This window comes from Odocoileus virginianus, chromosome 28 (assembly GCF_023699985.2).
Source record: "Odocoileus virginianus isolate 20LAN1187 ecotype Illinois chromosome 28, Ovbor_1.2, whole genome shotgun sequence".
In the NCBI taxonomy this organism is placed as follows: domain Eukaryota; kingdom Metazoa; phylum Chordata; class Mammalia; order Artiodactyla; family Cervidae; genus Odocoileus; species Odocoileus virginianus.
The window spans coordinates 4,638,946-4,661,495 of record NC_069701.1 but is presented as its reverse complement, the minus strand read 5'-3'; the positions used below and the strand labels follow the sequence as shown (position 1 = coordinate 4,661,495).

Here is a 22,550-nt window from a genome sequence, read left to right as displayed (position 1 = left end):
TTTCACTATAACTTGGTTTTTAAAATCACCCTTGACCTTTCATCTATCCATGTATTATTGTGGCTGTAGGTCATCAGACTTCACTAACAAGAGAGCACTCCCTTGCATGGATATATCACTTATCCATTAAATGCATTCAGTCAAGGCAGAGAAACCACACAAAAATGTAAACAAGGAACGTTAACATAAAGAATGATTAATTATAATAGCACTGGAGCTACGAAGTATTGTCTAGTGTAAGGTAAATAGAGGCTTAAAGAATGTAAGAACTACAGATACACAAAACAATCACTGTTCTTGGGTTGAGGACTGCAGGAAGAGGTAGCTGTTTCCTTAAATAAATTAAGTCATTGTATACATCAGAAAGATTTAAACTTGTGTTTATACCTATGATAACCTAATCTTCTTTAAAAGTATAGTATAATACCATAAGAAGAGTGTAGTCTGGAACTTCTACAAAAGGGCTGAAGAATACAATTCACATTATCGAGAAGATAAAGATCCTCACTGGTGGACATTAGGATGACAAGTACAGTCACCAGTGAGTTCTCTCTTATAAAGCAAACAGCCTAGCTGACTTTACATTTTGTCTAAAACTATCACATGAAAATGTTTATAATGCTCATTTATTGGTACAGAGTTGGAGATAGTGGGGTCTAGTCCATTCTGTCTTCCTGAGACAACTTTAAATTGTTCTGTCAACTGAGGGTTTGAAATTAAGGTATCTCCTGTGTAACAAATGGTTTGTCTAATTCTATCACTTTGGTGACAAAGGTCCCTATAGTCAAAACTATGGTTTTTCCAGTAGTCATGTACAGATGTGACCATAACGAAGGATCATAAAGAAGGCTGGACTAAAGAAAGCTGAGTGCCAAAGAATTGATGCTTTCCAATTGAGTTGCTGGAGAAGACTCTTAAGAGTCCCTTAGATTACAAGGAGATAACACCAGTCAAGCCTAAAGGAAATCAACCCTGGATATTCATTGAAAGGACTGATGCTGAAGCTCCAGTACTTTGACCACCTGATGGGAAGAGCTGATGAATTGGAAAAGACCCTGATGCTGGGAAAGATTGAAGGCAGATGGAGAAAGGGAGAGCCGAGGAGGAGATGGTTGGATAATATCACTGACTGGATATGAGTGTGAGGAAACTCCAGAGGATGGTGGAGAACAGGGAAGCCTGACGTGCTGCAGCCCATAAGGTCCCAAAGAGTGACTGAACAGCAACAATCGTGTCTCACAGGGTAGCCACATGTAGGTCTCAGGCACTTGGAACGTGACTAGTCTTGATTGAATGGAGTTGTTAGTATAAAATGCATGCTGCACATTAAAAACTTAGTACAAAAAAAGAATGTAAACCAGTTCATTAGTATTTTCAATATTCTGTTTTAATGATAACTTTTTGAATATATTGGTTTAAATATATTGTCGAAATTCATTTCAAATAAAGCCATCACCAAACTAGGCTGTGGAGATAGGGTGGTAGTGATATTAATTATCCTTAGAGTCAGAGTCAGTTCCAGGCTGGAACCATGAGGGGAGATGGTGCCTGAGATAGAGAGGAAGAGAAGAAATACAGCAACTTCTCTCTCTGTGACCCTCTATTGTCCTTCCAGAGCCTGCTGGAAACCAAGTTGTATAAAAGTTTTAGAAAACTGGCTACCAAGGATGAAGAACAAAGTATGGAGAAGATGTGCAAAGATTCTGAACACATTCGTCCCAGTCTGACAGTTCATTCTTTTTGGCACTCAACATCTATTTTCCTCCTCCTATGCATTTCTTTAAAAAAACTATTTTTTCCTAATTTTACTTACCTATTTTTGGTTGCGCCAAGTCGTCACTGCTGCACGGGCTTTTCTCTATTTGTGGCAAGTGGGGGCTACTCTGCCCTGCGGTGCACAGACTACTCGTTGCTGTAACTTCTCCTGCTTCAGAACACAAGCTCTAGGCATATAGTCAGTAGCTGCAGCATGTAGGCTTAGTAGCTGTGGCTCCTGGGTTCTAGAGCTTGGGCTCAGTAGTTGTGGGATATGGGCTTTAGTCACTCTGAGACATGTGGAATCTTCCAGGACCCACCAACCTGTGTCCCCTGCATTGGAAGGTTGATTCTTATCCACTGCACCACCAGGGAGGTCTCTACTATGTATTTGTTATGCAACTGCACAAATTAAAAAAGTTAGGCAGTATTTTAATTGAATAATATTTGGGATTTTTGTTCAGTTACTCAGTTGTGTCTGACTCTTTGTGACCCCATGGACTGCAGCACAACAAGCTTCCCTGTTCTTCACTATCTGTCGGAGTTTGCTCAGACTCATGTCCATTGACTTGGTAATGCCATCCAAACATCTCATCTTCTGTTGCCCCCTTCTCCTGCCCCCAGCATCAGGGTATTTTCTAATGAGTCAGCTCTTTGCATTAGGTGACCAAAATACTGAACCTTCAACTTCAGCATCAGTCCCTCCAATGAATATTCAGGGTTGATTTCCTTTAGGAGTGACTGGTTAGATCTCCTTGCTGCCAGGAGACTCTGAAGAGTCTGCTCCAGTACCATAGTTCAAAAGCATCAATTCTTCAGCACTCAGCCTTCTTTATGGTCCACCTCTCACATTAGATCCATATCAGATCTAATCCCTTGAATCTGTTTGTCACTTCCACTGTATAATCATGAAGGATTTGATTTATGTCATACCTGAATGGCCTAGTGGTTTTCCCTACTTTCTTCAATTTAAGTCTGAATTTTGCAATAAGGAGTTCATGATCTGAGCCAGTCAGCTCCCGGTCTTGTTTTTGCTGACTGTATAGAGCTTCTCCATCTTTAGCTGCAAATAATATAATCAATCTAATTTTGCATTGACCATCTGGTTCTGTCCACGTGTAGAGTCATCTCTTGTATTGTTGGAAGATGGTGGAAGACCAGTGCGTTCTCTTGGCAGAACTCTGTTAGCCTTTCCCCTGCTTCATTTTGTACTCCAAGGCCAAACTTACCAGTTACTCCAGGTATCTCTTGAATTCCTTCTTTTGCATTCCAGTCCCCTGTGATGAAAAGGACATCTTTTTTTGTGTGTTAGTTCTAGAAAGTCTTGTAGGTCATCATAGAACCATTCAACCTCAGCTTCTTCAGCATTAGTGGTTGGGGCATAGACTTGGATTACTGTGATATTGAATGGTTTGCCTTGGAAATGAACAGAGATCATTCTGTTGTTTTTGAGATTGCATCCAAGTACTGCATTTCGGACTCTTCTATTGACTATGATGGCTACTCCATTTCTTCTAAGAGATTCTTACATACTGTAGTAGATATAATGGTTGTCTGAATTAAATTTGCCCATTCCAGTCCCTTTTAGTTCACTGATTCCTAAAATGTCGATGTTCACTCTTGCCATCTTCTGTTTGACCACTTCCAATGTACCTTGACTCATGGACCTAACATTCCAGGTTTCTATGCAGTATTGTTCTTTATAGCATCGGACTTTACTTTCACCACCAGACACATCCACACCTGGGCTTCGTTTCCATTTTGACTCAGCCTCTTCATTCGCTCTGGAGTTCCTTCTCCGCTCCTCTCCAGTAGCATATTGGACACCTACTGACCTGAAGGGTTCATTTTTCAGTGTTATATCTTTTTGCCTTTTCATGAATGGTTAAAGGTGATATCATCATACATATGTACACTGTACTATTACTCAGCCATAACAAAGAGCAAAATGCCATTTGCGGCAACATGGATGGACCTGGATATTGTCAGAAAAAGGAAGGAAAGAAGTCAGAAAAAAAAAAGGAAAAATATCATATAACATTACTTATATGTGGAATCTTGAGAAAATGGTACAAATGAAGTTATTTTAAAAAGAGATACACATGTAGAAAACAAATTTATGATTAGCAACTTATAAGAGGGGGCAGAAAAATTGAGAGATTGACTTATATCCATTATGATATATAGAATAGATAATAAATAAGGGCCCACTGTATCACACAGGGAACTCTACTCATTACTTTGTATTGATATGTATGGGAAAAATTTCTTTAAAAAAACAGTGCCTATATGTATATGTGTAACTGATTCACTTCTCTGTACACTTCAAACTAAAACAACATTGTAAATCAATGATATTTCAATAAAAATTTTAAAGTAAATAAATTGTCATGTCTGCTCTCCTTCCTTGAGTGAAGCACTATGACCCATCTTGGGTTAAGGTAAGAAAATGTTTTTGAAGGCTAGAATGAAAACACAGTAAAAAATAAAGAAAACTTTAAGAGATAGCTGCCTATACTTAACAGTCAATATCATATTTCTTCCTCAAATTGTCTAGGACTTTTTTAGTCAATCATATAGTATACAACTATGATGTAATCACTAATTTTGCAACACAGTATCAATATTTCTGTTGTTGAATGAGTGGGAGTGAGATCGTATGCAGGGAGGGAAGAAAAGCGACAGTTTTAGAAAGCAGCCATTAACAGCTACTGTGTGTGCAGTTATGGACAGAAAAAAGGCAATAGTGTGTAACCAAACACACACATACAAACAAAACCCCCAAATCTTAGAGGAAAGAATTCATGGAGGACTGAATGGAAAGAATAAAATTTGAGAGAATTTTAGTTCAGATGAGGTTGAGAATAGTCATCATCACCAAAGAGTAAAAGGTTATAAGGGCCAGAGCAGTGGTGTTATTGAGGAGCTTGGGGGTTGAAAAACGGAATGTGAAGGATTCCACTTTCTGAAGAATTGTCACCGATGGAATGCAGGCAAAATCAGACAGATGAATAAATCTAGTGGGTGATGATCAGTCAATGCAATTAGGGCTATAGTAAAGTTCATTAAATGGAGAGAGAAAATTCATATTTGGAAGTTCATTTATTTTCCAAACAGCAACTTCATGTATTACAAGTGTAAACTAATAACGCCATTACATTTTACCAGAGCTTGGATCATGGGGATTAGATTAAGTAGGCTTCAAAGGTTTGACTTCAATCAATGGCATCCAAAATCTGATCAATCAACTTTTCCAAATCTAATCATGTGCACCTACACCTTTTTATAGGGCTAATACTGTTGCTTGTTAAGAAATGGGTGTGGTCCTGAGAGCATATATAAAGCATCCAGCAAAGATCCAAGCTCGTTTTCTCCAGACTTCATAGCTGTTGTGTTTGAAGTTGGCTGGTCTGTGGATACTTTTGAGTTTCTGCCACAAGGAGGTGAGCACCTAAACTTCATCCTGAATTTAACAGAGTTACTTACTGAATAAGACTAGCAAATTTCATTAACGGAACCCAAAGGTGAGTTTGATGAAGGTACAACGATTCTCCTATGTTCACTTAAGTAAACTGTAATGGTAATTGTGGACACAAAAGTTTCTTTTTTTTTCAACAGTAATATCTATATGTGAGCACTGAATCAAGCATTTATTCCATGTGAGATTTGTAGACAAATTACTTATTTTACTCACTCTATGTCAAGTCACTTCCTTATGGATTGGGGGTAAAATTAGAAAACTGGTTAGCATTGTTCAGAAGATTAAAATAGTTAATCTATATAACAAGAGCTAATCCAATGCCTAGAAATAGTATTAGGTTCTCCTATTATTTTCATATTATCATGATCATTAATGTTATCAGTATAGAAGTGATTATGTTAATAATGAATTCTTTGCCAGTTTCTAGCCCATTCTAAACTGAGCTTACTGTATTTCCTCGTCATCAAACTCTGTCCTTATTTCATGGACATTTTAGTCCATGGCATTAGGTTCTATACTATTGAATATTTTGTGGTCATCGATCAGAAGTCTGTAATGACCCTCTCGATAATTTTTACCCATGAATGTAACTGCACACATCACTGCTCATAATTTTTCCAAAGGCATCTTAAACCTGATGTTATAGTTGTTCAATTAAACAAGAGTTTACTTTCTGTCTCTTTTGACCAGAACTAAATTTTCAGCTTTGGAATGAAGTAGCCTCTTAACATTCAACTTCTCATAGACAGGGAAGATAACAGGAATCATGTAGTTAAACCAAATACTTAGTCACAATGTATGATAACTGAAATTATATGTTCATGCACACTTTCTTATTTAAATATTTGTTTTAATTAAATCTTTAATTAAAGATTATATTGGCTCTTGTTAAATTGTTTCCTTAGGTCTGGAAGATGACACCAATATTTAAAATATCTGTTGCAGATATTTTATCTGTAATATTAAGTTATTTAATCATTTATATTTTCCATTGCCTTTTAGGTCATTAGATGTGTTTAGGTCTTAAAAGACATTCCTAAACACATGAGTATTTATAAAATCCATAGAAATCCTAAAATGTTCAACATGATGTATACATTCATAGTCTTTGTGAAGAAGAGCACGAGTTAAATTGGTGAAATTAATCAGAATACCTTCTTGTAAAGGTCATATGTGTTACCTTTTTAAAACCTTTAGTTTGTAGTCTGGAATTGAAGTTTTCAGAATGGATCCAATCAACCAATAGGGACTCCCAGGAAGTGGCATTTGTCAAAGAGAGAATTATTAGAAGCAAAGAGGATGTGAAATTGCTTCCATTAACTACAATTCTGGAATTTCTAGCGTAGAGAGGAAACCTTGTGTAAATTCAAACATTTTTCTTTTGTTTTAAAAACCAGCTGATTAATTTTTAGTGATTATTGTTGTAGCTTGAATGTGCACCAGTTCAAAATATGACCAAATCTGGTGATCTAAACTGATTCCAGGAAAAATAGGTTTCCTGAACTTGAAATAACATATTTTTAAATTTCTTTTTATTTTAAGGATAGGGTTTTACTATTTAAGTTGGAAGCAAACACTGAAATGTTTATAGTTTCAGAACTTCAAAATTAAAGCCAACATTGATTATATTAAGTTTAAATTATGTGTAAACAATTTTACTTGTCATTCAAAAACACATATGACACTTCAAAGCAAAAGAGATCATTAGCATAGAGATGAAGTGTGTGCAGGTTCAGGACCTAGTCAGTGAGTCATGAAGAGCCAGAGAGAAAGATAGAGACAGACTGAGAATACATATGTACTTCTACACCAATAATCTAATAAAAGTAACTCTGGAATCATCCTAACATTTATACTCTGACCTAATCTTTAGCTTAGTGATTTAGGTATCACTGAGATCATGATTTATTTTATACAAAAAAGATGTTAGGGACTCTATCTAATTTCATCATTTGTATCAAACCATGATCCCAAACTCTGTAGTCAACATTTCTAGATTTGTATTGAGGGGCAAGTAAATACGGAAATTAATTAAGAGTTCAAGACAAGACTTTGTCCAAAGGCTTTATTTTCCCTGATCAGGGCAGAAGAAAGACTTTCTCTTATACTCTCTATTTCTCTCTTTCACTTTTAGAAACATGGATTCAGATGCACTGCAGGTCTTCCAGAGTGAACTCACCTGCTCCATCTGCATGAACTGCTTCCTGGACCCCGTCACCATAGACTGTGGGCACAGCTTCTGCCGTCCCTGTCTGAGCCTTCTCTGGGAAGAAGGCCAGACTCCAAGGAGCTGCCCTGAGTGCAGGGGAATATCAGAGAGGCCTGATTTCAAAACGAATATTGCCCTCAGGAGGCTGGCTTCCCTTGCCAGACAGGCCAGAGCTGACCACGACCACCGCTCTGAGGAGCAGATCTGTGAGACACACCAGGAAGCCAGAGGCCTCTTCTGTGAGGCTGACCAGACCCTGCTCTGCGGGCCCTGCTCTGAATGCCCCGAGCATGCAGCTCACAGCCACACTCCCATACACAGGGCTGCTGAGGAGTCCCGGGTAGGTGATGCCTCTAGAGCAGTTTGGGATCTAGAGGCTCCTAAGTCAGAGAGAAAGATGAGGGTGCTATGATGGTGATGGGGATAGAGCTAGTGGAGGTGGGATTTCTGAATGTGGATCCTCACATATAATGTGTCCTTTCAGTGTTGTTGCCCAATTGTCCACATGTGTGGAAATGCAGCATCCCGGGCAGGGTGGCACCAGGGACACAGGCTTCTGATGGGAGTTTGAAGCTTTCTTACTCACGCTGTATTAGAGTCTGAGTGGCAATTTCTTAGGAAATGGATTTCATCATCTGTAAAGTTCCCCCAATTCTCTAGTATGCAGTTCTGTCACTTTGACACAAATATTCCAATCAAATTAGATTCATTTGGGAAAATAGGACCACAGTACTCTAACTCAAGATTTCTGTGTTACCAACAACTGCCTTTGATCATGAATAAGGGGATAAAACTTATGATGTCATCTTCCATGCCACTAAATCCCATGGGTATTTTTCAGGAGAAACTTCTGAATAGAATGGATTATTTATGGGAAATGAGAGAACAAGTGCAACTCATTCTGAATCAGGAAGCTAAAAAAGCTCGGTCATTTAAGGTAAGAATAAAAATGTTCTTATTTATTTGTATAGATATCGATAGAATGCTAGCTTAGATGTTTAGGTCAATATAAGTTCCCCTTAAAGGATATTGGTCTCTTTCTTGGAAAAGTATTGTTTTCAAATGACCTATCAGTAATCACAGTTAGAACAGGCCAATGCATTCTAGTTCAAAGAATACTTGTTGAGTAATATTCCATGGTGTATATGTACCACAGCTTCCTTATCCATTCGTCACCTTCTCCCACAGAGGCCAAAAGTCGGTTCTGTACATCTGTGTCTCTTTTTCTGTTTTGCATATAGAGTTATCGTTACCATCTTTCTAAATTCCATATATATGTGTTAGTATACTGTATTGGTCTTTATCTTTCTGGCTTACTTCACTCTGTATAATGGGCTCCAGTTTCATCCGCATTGAAATATGTATATTATCTAGGGTGAAACAGATCACCAGCCCAGGTTGGATGCATGAGACAAGTGCTCGGGCCTGGTGCACTGGGAAGACCCAGAGGGATTGGGTGGAGAGGGAGGTGGGAGGGGGGACCGGGATGGGGAATACTTGTAAATCCATGGCTGATTCATGTCAATGTATGACAAAAACCACTACAATATTGTAAAGTAATTAGCCTCCAACAAATAAAAATAAATAAATAAATAAAAGAAAAAAAATACTGGTATGTTGGAAAACCAAAGCATGAAAAGTAGGCTGAGGCCAATTTTGACGGTTTGAATAAATGTTCTCAGACATGAAGTATGAGACAACATTGTGCTCAGTGTGACTGAGAAGGAGGAGAGTAGTACCTAGAGGGAAAATAGAGCATATTTTAAAAACTTCACAAAGTGGGATTTGCCTCATAAAAGAATACTTAGAAAAATCAGGGAAAGAAAAAAGAGAAAAACAACATTCAGGTTAGAAAGGAAATAATTGATACAGTAAGAACCCTGAGGTTTTGGAGAAGACTTTTGAGAGGCCCTTGGACTGTACGGAGATCCAATGAGTCCATCCTAAAGGAGATCAGTCCTGAATATTCATTGGAAGGACTGATGCTGAAGCTGAAACTCCAATGGTTTGAGCACCTGATGGGAAGGACTGACTCATTGAAAAAGACCCTGATGCTGGGAAAGATTGAGGGCAGGAGGAGAAGGGGGCGACAGAGGATGAAATGGTTGGATGGCATCACTGACTTGATGGACATGAGTTTGAGCAAGTTCTGGGAGCTGGTGGTGGACAGGGAGGCCTGGCATGATGCAGTCCACGGAGTGGCAAAGAGTCAGACATGAATGAGGGACTGAACTGGTAAACCCTGCAGAATCCTCCTAGGAAAAGAGCCTGGGACCCCTCAGTTAGCTTGATTTAAACACAGAGACTAAGCACTAAGAGAAAGGATGGACAGGAAGGACCCACAAATATTCAAGATCTTTTGATGTGTGAGGCAAAACTTTTTCAAGAGCTTTTTTGATGATATTTAGGAAATAACATTTGAGATTTTCTTTTGAATGTCAATGTAATCAGTGCTTTGAATCCACTATCCCCTCAGAAGTTTGTGGCCTTAAGAAAGAGATAATCAAACTTGAGTATCAGAGAGATTACCTTTTGAATGTGAATGTAATCAATGCTTTGAATCCACTATCCCCTCAGAAGTTTGTGGCCATAAGAAAAGAGATAATCAAGCTTGAGTATCAGAGGATGCATCCATTGCTCCAGGGCGAGGAGCAACTGCACCTGGAAGCCCTGGAGCAAGAAGCAAATGAGATTTGTCACCAACTCCGGGAGAGTGTGTGCAGAATGACTCAAAAGAGAGAAAGTCTGAAAGAAACGTACAGAGAGCTGATTGAGATGTGCCACAAGCCGGACATGGAGCTGCTCCAGGTGAGAAAGGAGGGTCTGTTCTCAGAGAGAGAAACACTCTTCTAGACGAGTTGCTGTGACACTGAAATGTTCCCTGCATATACTATTACTCTCAGCTAAGGGATGGTGCTCCCTGACTCCCATTATTGTATTTGTCCAATCCTTTAGTTCATCATAGCCTGGTAATCTTAGGAAGATTTTTGCCTTTTTTCTAGCTAACTTAGGGCCAGATATTTTCAGTTTGATTCAGAGTACTATTCAGACAGATGATCCGAAACCAGCAATATTCTGTGACCAGGGGTCAGTTAACTTCTTGGAATAAATCTCAGTAGATGTTATCCTAAACATTTGTCACTTGATGTTATCCCAAACTTAGTGCAGACATTGAGGTTTTGCCCATTTTCTAAGCAAGACTGTCAGAATTGGTCATTAGTTTCAAGGTACTCTAGAGTTCGTTTTATATGATTCCCTGTTTTGCTCTAATTGTTATCATAGATGGTGAGATCTCTCCTTGGGAGTAGCATGGGCAATGAGTGACATTGGAATCCTAGATGTGGCTGCATCATTGCACACACTCTTCCTGGCCTCCTTCCTTCCTTAATGTGCCCTGAGGAAGCCCATCATTTTTTAGTTTAAGCTCTGTTATTAAGATGGTTTCTGATTGTTCCTTAGAAGAGAATGAGAAAAACAATACCTTATTGAACAATCAGGAATAGTACAGAAGTTGTGAAAGGACTGAACTCTCATGATTAACATCATCTTTTTTTTTTTTCTTTTTCATTGCAGGCCTTGGGAAATGTATTAAAGATGTGAGTATAAATTAATGATTTTTTAATTCTGATCAACCTTCTCTGTTTGATTAAGTGGATTACACATTTCTTTCTTGGTACCATGGGAAATTGCTTTCAGCTCCTCCTGAATATCTAAATTCCAGAGTGCAAAATCTCTTATTGAAAATGATTAATATTTGCAGATATCTTATAAGCAGGCTGCCATACACTTTAAGTCATTTGTAGACTACTTATGCGTGTGTGTTCGTGTGTACGAAGTTGCTTCAGTCCTGTCCGACTCTGTGACCCTATGGACTGAAGTCCACCAGGCTCCTCTGTCCATGGGATTCTCCAGGCAACACCTAATAGATAAATGCAATTTAAATGCTATGTAAATAGTTCACTGTGATTTGGAATTTTCAAGTTTTAACTTTTGGAACTTTCTGGAAGCTTTTTCTAAGCATTTCCCATTCAGAAGCAGAGTGGAGGGATGGTCGAGTGTGATAGACTGGGAATATGAAATTGACATATATATGCTCTTTAGTCACTGAGCCATGTAGGGCTCTTTGTGACCCTGTGGACTGTAACCCTCCAGGCTCCGTGGAATTTTCCAGGCAAGAATACTGGAGTAAGTTGGCATGCCCTACTTCAGAGGATCTTCTTGACTCAGGGACCAAACCCGAGTTTCATGTCTCCTGCATTGGCAGGAGGGTTCTTTACCACTAGCACCATCTGGGAAGCTCATAATAAATTTTAGTGAAGGGAATTTTCTAAGCTATCAAAATGGAAGCACCTACCATAGTGAGTTGGAAGATGAATAAGAGAGTAAAGATGGAGAGTCCCTAAGAATGGGAAATAGGGCTGTGATTTTGTTACTAGCAGTAGCAGTGACTCAGCCTGCTCCATCACAGCAAGCCCTCTTGTATGCAGGACCTCAGAGGGAGGGCTTCCCGGTGTTCTCTGGGATATTAGACTTCCAGGACCAGGGAAGCCAGGCTTGAATTGGAGGCACTTGCTGGGCTAACGAGAGCAAAGCTGTCTCGCTCAGTGAACTCTTCCTTGTATTAATAGAAAGTATGACCCAGATAATCACAATGGTGTGATCACTCACCTAGAGCCAGACATCCTGGAATGTGAAGTCAGGTGGGCCTTAGAAGGCATCACTACGAACAAAGCTAGTGGAGGTGATGGAATTCCACTTGAGCTATTTCAAATCCTGAAAGATGATGCTGTGAAAGTGCTGCACTCAATATGCCAGCAAATTTGGAAAACTCAGCAGTGGACACAGGACTGGAAAAGGTCCGTTTTCATTCCAATCCCAAATGCTCAAATTATTGCACAATTGCACTCATCTCACGTGCTAGTAAAGTAATGCTCAAAATTCTCCAAGCCAGGCTTCAGCAATATGTGAACCGTGAACTTCCAGATGTTCAAGGTGGTTTTAGAAAAGGCAGAGGAACCAGAGATCAAATTGCCAACATCTGCTGGATCATCGAAAAAGCAAGAGAGTTCCAGAAAAACATCTATTTCTGCTTTATTGACTATGCCAAAGCCTTTGACTGTGTGGATTACAATAAACTGGAAAATTCTGAAAGAGATGGGAATACCAGACCACCTGACCCACCTCTTGAGAAACCTATATGCAGGTCAGGAAGCAACAGTTAGAACTGGACATGGACCAACAGGCTGATTCCAAATAGCAAAAGGAGTACGTCAAGGCTGTGTATTGTCACCTTTCTTATTTAACTTATATGCAGAGATCATCATGAGAAATGCTGGGCTGGAAGAAGCACAAGCTGGAATCAAGATTGCCGGGAGAAATATCAATAACCTCAGATATGTAGATGACACCACCCTTATGGCAGAAAGTGAAGAGGAACTAAAAAGCCTCTTGATGAAAGTGAAAGAGGAGAGTGAAAAAGTTGGCTTAAAGCTCAACATTCGGAAAACTAAGATCATGGCATCTGGTCCCATCACTTCATGGCAAATAGATGGGGAAACAGTGGAAACAGTGTCAGACTTTATTTTTTGGGGCTCCAGGATCACTGCAGATGATGACTGCAGCCATGAAATTAAAAGACGCTTACTCCTTGGAAGGAAAGTGATGACCAACCTAGACAGCATATTAAAAAGCAGAGACATTACTTTGCCAACAAAGGTCCATCTAGTCAAGGCTATGGTTTTTCCAGTGGTCATGTATGGATGTGAGAGTTGGACTATGAAGAAAGCTGAGCACTGAAAAATTGGTGCTTTTGAACTGTGGTGTTGGAGAAGATTCTTGAGAGTCCCTTGGACTGCAAGGAGATCCAACCAGTCCATCCTGAAGGAGATCAGTCCTGGGTGTTCATTGGAAGGACTGATGCTGAAGCTGAAACTCCAATCCTTTGGCCACCTCATGCGAAGAGCTGACTCATTTGAAAAGACCCTTATGCTGGGAGGGATCGGGGACAGGAGGAGAAGGGGATGACAGACGATGAGATGGCTGGATGGCATCACCAACTCAATGGACATGAGTTTGAGTAGATTCTGGGAGTTGGTGATGGACAAGGAGGCCTGGTGTGCTGCGATTCATGGGGTCTCAAAGAGTCGGACACGACTGAGCGACTGAACTGAACTGAACTGAATCCTTGATGATTACTTGTTATCTCAAGTCTCAAAGGAATTTCCTGAATTTTCTGGTCGCTGTAAACTGCCCAGGATCTTTGCATTACCTGAGATGGAATAGGGGAAGGGAATGAAGTTCAATGAGTCGAAAACTGAAATCATGTCTTGGTAGAATGGGGACATTGCAATTTGATATAACTTACATTTAGAAAAGAATATAGTAACATTTTTATATTCCCAAGTGTATAGAATATAATACACATGTAATTAACCAAAAAATAAGAGAATTCTGAAAACATATCCTGGAATAGAATCAATTTTTTTTTTTTTTAGTGTTCATATGATTAGCCTTTGGCCTTGATATGTATTGGTGTCATTTGTTACAGGACTGACTTGGCACAGATGCAGAAACCTCAGCCAGTGAACCCAGAGCTCACTTGCTGGCCTGTCACTGGAATCCTAGACATGCTGAACAACTTCAGAGGTGAGGGTCAGCCCTGTGGTGATCAGGACTGCATTTCATTAGAGCTCCCTAGGAAGGAAATTCTTCTGTTATTTTACTTCTTCTGACATCAAGTTAGTACATAACTTTACAAATTTGCTACATATTTTCTGCCTATATTAATAAGATTGCAGTTGAACTTTGCAACCTATAGTTTACTAACAATTTAAAACCAGACATATATATTTATGTCATAAGCAGAGCAAGACGAGAGCAACCAGGTTGCTCATGTGATTATAAAGACATAGAATTTAGTTTTGTGAATATCAATCAATCAAACTATCAATCAATATTTTGTTTAGTCAGTTATTTCACTCTTGAAAGTTAAGTATGTTCTTGCTGGGTTCTAATATGCTCTCTATCATAACTGCCTTTATAAAAAACTGCATTGTAAAAGAATATTTTATTATCAGGAAAAATCAACAAGAAAGACTAAAATGGCTTAAGTAGAGTAATTGTATTGCTATTGGATCAGTCTCAAAACAAGTGAAGGATATGTGAACATGGTTAGCCAGAACATACTTTTAGAAGCTCCCAAAGTATTCATTTATGCCTTTTCATCAAATTTTGGACCTTTGAAAATAATAGGTACAGAATATACCCCAATAAATGTCCATATGAGAGTAACATGTCATTCACATGTTTCATGGTATTAAAGACAAAGGAAATAAGAAACAATTTCTAAACAAAAGAAAAAATAATGCTTAGGTTAGTCCTGAGGCAAAGTATCAAGAGACTGACATCAAATCAAATTTCACATAGTTCTCCATATATGTCTTTTTTTTCTTTTGCTAGTTGATTTGAAGTGCTTCTATATGCTGTAGATACTACTAATAATACCAGTCTGAACTTCATCTGCTCTTTGTTTTTTGTTTCCTTGGAGGAAGGAAAATGAAAGAATTTACTGAGTAGAGAGATTTTATCTCTCATGACATGGAAATCCCAGTTGCTGACCTGATTTTTGTTCTCTCTGCAGTGGATAATGTTCTGAGTCAGAAAATGACCTTTCATAATGTGAGCCTTTCTGAGGATAATACAAGTCTGATGTTTGGAGATGATGACCATGGTGTGTCCAGACAGCCCCGTGGTAGGGAGAGTTTTGTGGCCTGGGGAGCTCGGGCCTTCACCTCCGGGAGGCATTACTGGGAGGCAGATGTGACGCACTCCTCCAACTGGATTCTGGGCGTCTGTAAAAACATCTTGACAAGTGATACTGATAACAGTATCAGTATCAATTCTGAAGAAGCATTTCTTCTCTTTTCTATGAATGTGAATGATCATTATAGTCTCTTCACCAATGCTCGACCCTTAGTTCAGTATGTGAAAAGGCCTCTGGGTAGGATTGGAGTGTTTCTGGATTATGACAATGGAACTGTGAGCTTCTATGATGTTTTCAGGAGTTCCATCATATATAGTTTCCTTCATTTCCCCTTCTCCTCCCCTCTGAAGCCTTTCCTTTGCCTTAGGTCTCCATGAATTGCCCACTTCTGGGGCCATTTATTGAAACTGCTTCTCTGGGGATATTGCGGCCCTTAACCTCATGTGAGGCCACAGGATACCTGCCTGTGTCCAAGCATATTGTTACTTAATGTAACATAATGATTGTATGTTTACAAAATGGCATAACCATGCTCTATGAATTAATTTGTTAATTAAATTTTCTTTTAATAAAAGTTTTTTTTATGGAGTATTTAATAGAATATAATCCATTGCCTTTCTTCCTTTTTAAGTAACAATTCTATTAAACTAAAAATTATATACCATAAAGGTCACTGCGTTTAAACCACATGATTCAATGTCTTCTAGAAATATATAAAAATGTGTGCAACCAGAAATATCTAATTCACGAACATATCAATCACTGCCCAAGTTTCCAGTGCCCATTAATGTTTACAAACTCGCTGAGCATATACCATCTCATCATAACACTGAGCAAATTTTCCTCCAATTAGTAGATAATTTTAGTACTTGATGGAAATTTCCAAGAAAGAAGAGATGGTATTTATCTTTTGTGGTGGTTTAGTCACTATATCATGTCTTTTGTGACCTCATGGACTGTAGCCAGCCAGACTCCTCTGTCCATGGGATTCCCCAGGCAAGAATACTGGAGTGGGTTGCCATTTCCTTCTCCAGGGGATCTTCCCAACCCAGGATTTGAACCCAGGTCTCCTGCATGCCAGGCAGATTCTTTACCAACTGAGCTACGAGGGAAGCTTCAAAATAACTTACTTATTTGTTTGGCTGCACTGAGTTTTAGTTGTGGCATGTGGGATCCAGAGCAGGCAAGGTCAGTAGCTGCAGCGTGCAGGTTTAGTTGCTCTGTGGCAAGTGGGATCCTAGTTCCCTGATCAAGCATTGAACCTGCCTTCGCCTGCATTGCAGGGCAGATTCTTAACCACTGAACCACCAGAGACGTCCTAAAATAGAATTATACAGTAGATATTTTAAACCTCAAAATAATTTAATTTTTTGTAAATCTGTAAATCAATTTCCTCTTTTTTGTTGACGCATTTTATGTCTATTATGTTACATATTTATATTTTATACTGCTATGTTTTCACTATCTAATGCAGTATATAGAATATAAGTATTAGGTGGATCAATGAAAAATTCCTGAATTAAAGAATTCATATAAACAAGTATTATTTCACCATTAATAAGGTTTTCTAAAGTGTAGCTAAAGTGATAGACTGGGCTCAACACTTCACATTTAGTGAGGAAAATAAATGGGCTTCACTGAGTAACAAAGTAATTAGAAGAGACCATTTGAGCACAGGTTAGAAAATACTGTTCAGTGGTGTAATCCTATCTCCTTTTGTGATGATGTGGTGGAAAAAGTGCCCTTAGAAGTCACTGGAATCCAAATAGAACTGCCATATGACCCAGAAATCCCACTGCTGGGCATACACATGGAGGAAACCAGAATTGAAAGAGGCACTGGAACATCGATGTTCATCGCAGCACTGTTTACAGGAGCCAGGACATGGAAGCAACCTAGATGTCCATCAGCAGATGAATGGATAAGGAAGCTGTGGTACATATACACAATGGAATATTACTCAGCCATTAAAAAGAATGCATTTGAATCAGTTCTAATGAAGTGGATGAAACTGGAGCCTATTATACAGAGTGAAGTAAGTCAGAAAGAAAAACACCAATATAGTATATTAAGGCATATATCTGGAATTTAGAAAGATGGTAATGATGACCCTATATGCGAGACAGTAAAAGAGACACAGATAAAGAACAGACTTTTGGACTCTGTGGGAGAAGGCAAGGGTGGGATGATTTGAGAGAATAGCATTGACACATGTATATTATCATATATGAAATAGATCGCCAATCCAGGTTTGATGCATGAGACAGGGTGCTCAGGGCTGGTGCACTGGGATGACTCTGAGGGATGGGATGGGGAGGGAAGAGGGAGGGGGTTCAGGATGAGGACACATGTACACCCATGGCTGATTCATGTCAATGTATGGCAAAATCCACCACAATATTGTAAAGTCATTAGCCTACAATTAAAATTAATTAATTAATTGTAAAAAAAAAAAACCAGTCACTGGAATCCAAAAAGCAGGAAACCATATCTGAATACCATATATTTGGAAATGTAATAAATGTATATAGTTCCACATTATTGACCCTAAAATATTCCTTCCTTTCATAGTAGTCTCTAAACATGATGGAATAATGGTGAAGAAATTGTCAAATGAATGTTCTGTTTATAACACCAAGTAATCATATTCCCACTTCCAATCCTCTATTGCCAATTCTGACCCAGTTCTAAGCTCCTCTCCCATAAAGCTAATCACACTTTGGTAATTAATATACCCTGACACTATCAATTTTTGAAATTTTGCAAGTGAAATCACATATCATATACTCTTCTCTGTGTAGTTTCTTTTCTTTAAAATTATGTTGGTGAGATTCATTCACTTGGTTGCATGCAGCATTTTTATTATTATTTTTTGTAATAGTTCGGTCTATGAATATACCACAGTTTACTCTCTCTACTACTGAAGAACATGTTCATTTCCAATTGAGTGAGCATAAACACTGCTATCATGAAGACATTATACATATCTTTTTATTGAAAGAGAAGTGATACCCATTGTGTAAGTAGGAGTGAAATAGTTGACTCATAAAGCATATACTTAACATTTTGCCAAAGAGACTAGATCAACTTTCATACTTTTAAGCAATCGATGATTGCTTTGTTTCCTCCAATTTTTTGACAACACCTGTCATTATCTGTCTTAATTTTTTGTTCATTTTGTGTTTTTGTTGTTGTTTTATTAATTTTTAAAAATAAAAAAAAAACTTTATTTTTTGACTTTGCTAGGTCTTTGTTGCTGCTGGTTCTTCCTTGCTGCAGGGGGCTTTTCTCTAGTTGTGGTGGGGACGACTCTCAGACTGCAGTGTGGGGGCTTCTCATTTCTGTGGATTCTCTTGTTGTGGAGGATGGTCTCGAGGGCATGTGGGATTCAGTAGTTGCAGCTCATGGGCCCTAGAGCGGGGGTTCAGTAGTTGTGGTGAAAGGGCTTAGTTGCTCTGCGGCATGTGTAATCTTCCTGGATCAGGGAGCAAAGGTTGTCTCCTGCATTGACAGGCAGATTCTTGACCACTGAACCACCAGGGAAGCCCTCATTGTGGTTTTAACTTGAACTGACCTGATGACAAATTCAGTGGAACAATTTTTCATAGGTTTATCAGACATATGGATACCACTTTTTGGTGAATTGCTTGCTTAAATCATCCTTCCCTGCGTTTTTCTACCAAGTTGACTTTTTTTTTCACTTACTTTTGGGTCTCTTTCTGTCTAGTTTATAGAGTCATTTATTGAACGGAGATGTGTCAAGTGTCTACTCCCATTACTGCTTTGCATTTTCAATGGTGTCTTGACACAAAGGATTATGAATCCTAACGCATTCCAATTTATTTCTTTGTTTAGTGACTTGTGAAAATTTAGGAAGACTAGTAAGGAAAATTTTCTCTGAAAATATACATTCCTAAACTTTTCCGAGAGCTTTGTTTTTTTTTTTTATTATTCTTTTACACAGTAATAATTGAAGGGATGTGGAATTATTTTATGCCATGATATAAACTTTAAGATTTGTTTTTGTCTACATTTATAACCATTTACAACTCAAAACTTGTCTTTTCCTCTTGTAACTTACAGATTTTTAGAGAACACTGATATAGAATAAATATTTACTCATATTGTTTGAAATTACAAAGAAAATACAGTACCAGTAATCAAAATTACCCTCAAAATGGATTATTAAACTTGAGCATGATGGTGAAATAGGATGTAGTTGGGAGAAAATAGAAAGAAAAATTCCCAGAAAACATAAATTTGTTTGGGAAGAAAAAAAATATGCCTTTTTTTTTTTTGGTATTGGACATTAATCTTCATTAAACCATCAATGATTTTTTTTCTCTTATTTGTAGTTGAGAAATTAATATGAGAAACACTGTATATTTTGTACTCTATAGCATATGATTTTTTGTGATTAATACATACATTTCAAATACATATCATTTACATTAACACTATACTTAATATTAAACTATTTTCACTACATTAGAGAGAACCTGAAGGTAATCAGATATCTATTTGATTTATTCAAGAGTGCACAGGTGAAGGCATTTCTCATATTTGAGCAATCTCCTGACAGCCATCCTTACTCCTGAATTTGTTCTGGGTCAAATAGGACCATAGCAAAAGAAAGGTCTGAGAGCCGGAGAAAAGAATGAGGGCTGCTATGTATAAGGGATCTTTGGGCAACATTAGCAAAGCTCTCACTGCTGCTTTATAATCCACGAATGCTTCACTGGAGGAAATAGATCTTGTCACCTATGAATTAAAGTGGGAGTGTTTGAAGAGGATTACAATAAATGTTCTCTTAAACACCAGGAAGGAGGAGTCCACCCTTTTAACCTTTCATGTCCAGTTCCAGGAGACTGCCCTGAACTCCTGATCCAGAATGTCCATGAACTGACATTTTTCTATGTCCTTAGCTTTGAACCTGCCATCCTGTCCCGCAGGTGCCAGAGGGGATACTGGAGCTGTTATGTGACTGGCACCATGTGATTGTGAGTTATGAAGGTTTGGTTTACAGATCACAAATAAATCACCTTTTAGTAAAATGTCACATTGATTCATACTATAAAAATTTGTTCTCATCATTTTGTTAGTGCTTAATTTGCTTTTCTTAGCCATAATTACTTAACAAAATAAAGTTAGAATTTAAATTTATTACAAATGATTTTTAAGAAAGAAAGAATTTTGGAAGATGATTGAAGGTGACAGTAGAGTGAAGATATTGACACCCATATTAAATAAAATAGAAGCGAGCAGTCTTTATATAATTAGATGTGCTCTTTGTTGTTGTTTGGGCTTTCCTGGTGGCTCCGATGGTAAAGAATCTGCGTGCAAAGCAGGAGGCCTGGATTCCATCCCTGGGTTGGGAAGATCCCCTGAAGAAGGGAATGGCAACCCACTCCAGTATCTTTGCCTGGGAAATCCCATGGACAGAGGAGCCTGGCAGGCTACAGTCCATGGGCTTGCAAAGAGTCAGGCACAACTGAGTGACTAACACTTCCTCTTTTGTTGTTGTTTAGTCACTAAGTTGGGTTCAATTCATTGTGACCCTATGGACTGTAGCCTGCCAGTATCCTCTGTTCATGGGATTTCCCAGGCAAGAATCCACTGGAATGGGTTGCCATTTCCTTCTCCAGGTGATCTTCCCTACCCAGGGATTAAACTCCCATCTCCTGCATTGGCAGGTGGAATCTTTACCACTGAGCCACCAAGGAAGACGATGTGCCCTATAGATATTTAAAAATACAAATTAGGACCATGAGGAATATCTTCTTTTTTTTTTTTTCCATTTATTTTTTTTATTAGTTGGAGGCTAATTACTTTACATCATTACAGTAGTTTTTGTCATACATTGAAATGAATTAGCCATGGATTTACATGTACTCCCCATCCCAGTCCCCCCTCCCACCTCCCTCTCCACCCGATCCCTCTGGGTCTTCCCAGTGCACCAGGCCCGAGCACTTGTCTCATGCACCCAACCTGGGCTGGTCATCTGTTTCACCCTAGATAATATACATGTTTCAATGCTGTTCTCTTGAAACATCCCACCCTCGCCTTCTCCCAGAGTCCACAAGTCTGTTCTATACATCTGAGTCTCTTTTTCTGTTTTGCATATAGAGGAATATCTTCTGTTTAGAGATGTGGGTTATTGAATTACAGTGGGATCCATAGGGGTGGTGAGGTCATTTGAGGGAGCCATGCAAAAGAGCACACTTAGAGTCACAACACCAGAGGGTGACTGATAAAGGAGTCAAGGTGAAAAAGTGAAAGCAATAATGAGAATGAGGCAGGAGAGGCGGAACAGTCTGTCACAGAAGTTAATGGGCCAGGACAGTGTACAGACTCCAGGTGCATGTCCTCGTCCTTCCCTTCCCAGGCTGTGACCCAGTGTTTCCAATTTCTCTGTCCTGTCTTCTTAAAATTCTCACTGCCAGTCCCCAGAAAAATTACAGCCACCTTAATGCAGGGGCAGAAAATAAATCCCTGTTTGTATTTGTCCTTTTTGGATCAATAGGAGGAGAGATATGGTAACCCTTACCCTGGAGACTGAAGCTACTCATTACTATCCTCCTTCTTAGTGTTTGCATGTGGTTTGAAAATGTCTAATCTGGGTGTTATATACAATATATAATCTACCACAGGGAATTGTTAAGTTTGATGACTCTGTCAGGTGTAGACACGGTAGATCACTGGAAATACCTTGTGGTCCCAGACATATCTGTGTCCTTCATATCACATATTCAACAGAAAATTATCAAAACCTAGTGAGAGCTGGGTGTGTGGTCTACAATTAGGGATAAGAAAGCCTGGGCCCTCAGGGGAGATTTTACATATGTGTGTGTGTGTGTGTGTGTGTATTTTTTTTTTTTCTGTAATGATTTCTTAGAAAAGTGGTTATTAAGCCAAGACAAAGTGACTTACAGATGGTTCCTTAGAGGGAGTGACCTCAGGAGCTAGAGGCGGTGTGTGAAAGAGAGGAATATGAAACGCTGCAGAACTGACCTTCAAGAACAGCTGGAGGTGGCCCCGCACGTGGTGGAGCAGGATCTGGGGAGATGGGGCTGTGGGGCTGTGGACTTCTGGGGCCGAGGAGCAGAGAGGGCCTCTCAGCCACGTTCTCCCGAGATGGAAGGACAAGGCACAGTCTGCACAGAGGTCTGGTTCGAGGACTCTACTAGGGACTTTCTCTCTAGAGCCACTTCATGAACAGTATTCCAAGTCCTATTATATTTGGAAAGGTATTTTCTTTCCTCAGGACACTTCCTAAATATGAAGTAAAAATCTTGCTCTTTTGATGGCATATGCTTGGGAAGATCTCCTGGAGGAGGGCTTGG

The 22,550-nt window shown here is 39.0% G+C and overlaps 1 protein-coding gene across 1 annotated transcript; it reads left to right on the top strand.

The window, feature by feature from the left end:
• The first annotated feature begins 7,374 nt into the window (after window positions 1–7,374).
• LOC110150834 (tripartite motif-containing protein 64-like) lies at window positions 7,375–15,630 on the top strand. The gene is made up of 6 exons (XM_070457096.1): window positions 7,375–7,785; window positions 8,287–8,382; window positions 10,023–10,253; window positions 11,933–11,955; window positions 13,993–14,090; window positions 15,085–15,630. The coding sequence occupies exons 1-6, from the start codon at window positions 7,375–7,377 to the stop codon at window positions 15,582–15,584; spliced, it is 1,359 nt and encodes a 452-aa protein (XP_070313197.1). The 3' UTR covers window positions 15,585–15,630.
• Window positions 15,631–22,550: the final 6,920 nt, after the last annotated feature.

What these genes read in the sequence shown, in the direction of transcription:
- LOC110150834 (XM_070457096.1), top strand. Translation starts at nt 7,375, where the DNA reads ATGGATTCAGATGCACTGCAGGTCTTCCAGAGTGAACTCACCTGCTCC. An exon ending in GGGCTGCTGAGGAGTCCCGG is followed by an intron (nt 7,786 to 8,286) that starts GTAGGTGATGCC and finishes GGTATTTTTCAG; the next exon opens with GAGAAACTTCTGAATAGAAT. An exon ending in CTCAGAGGGAGGGCTTCCCG is followed by an intron (nt 11,956 to 13,992) that starts GTGTTCTCTGGG and finishes CATTTGTTACAG; the next exon opens with GACTGACTTGGCACAGATGC.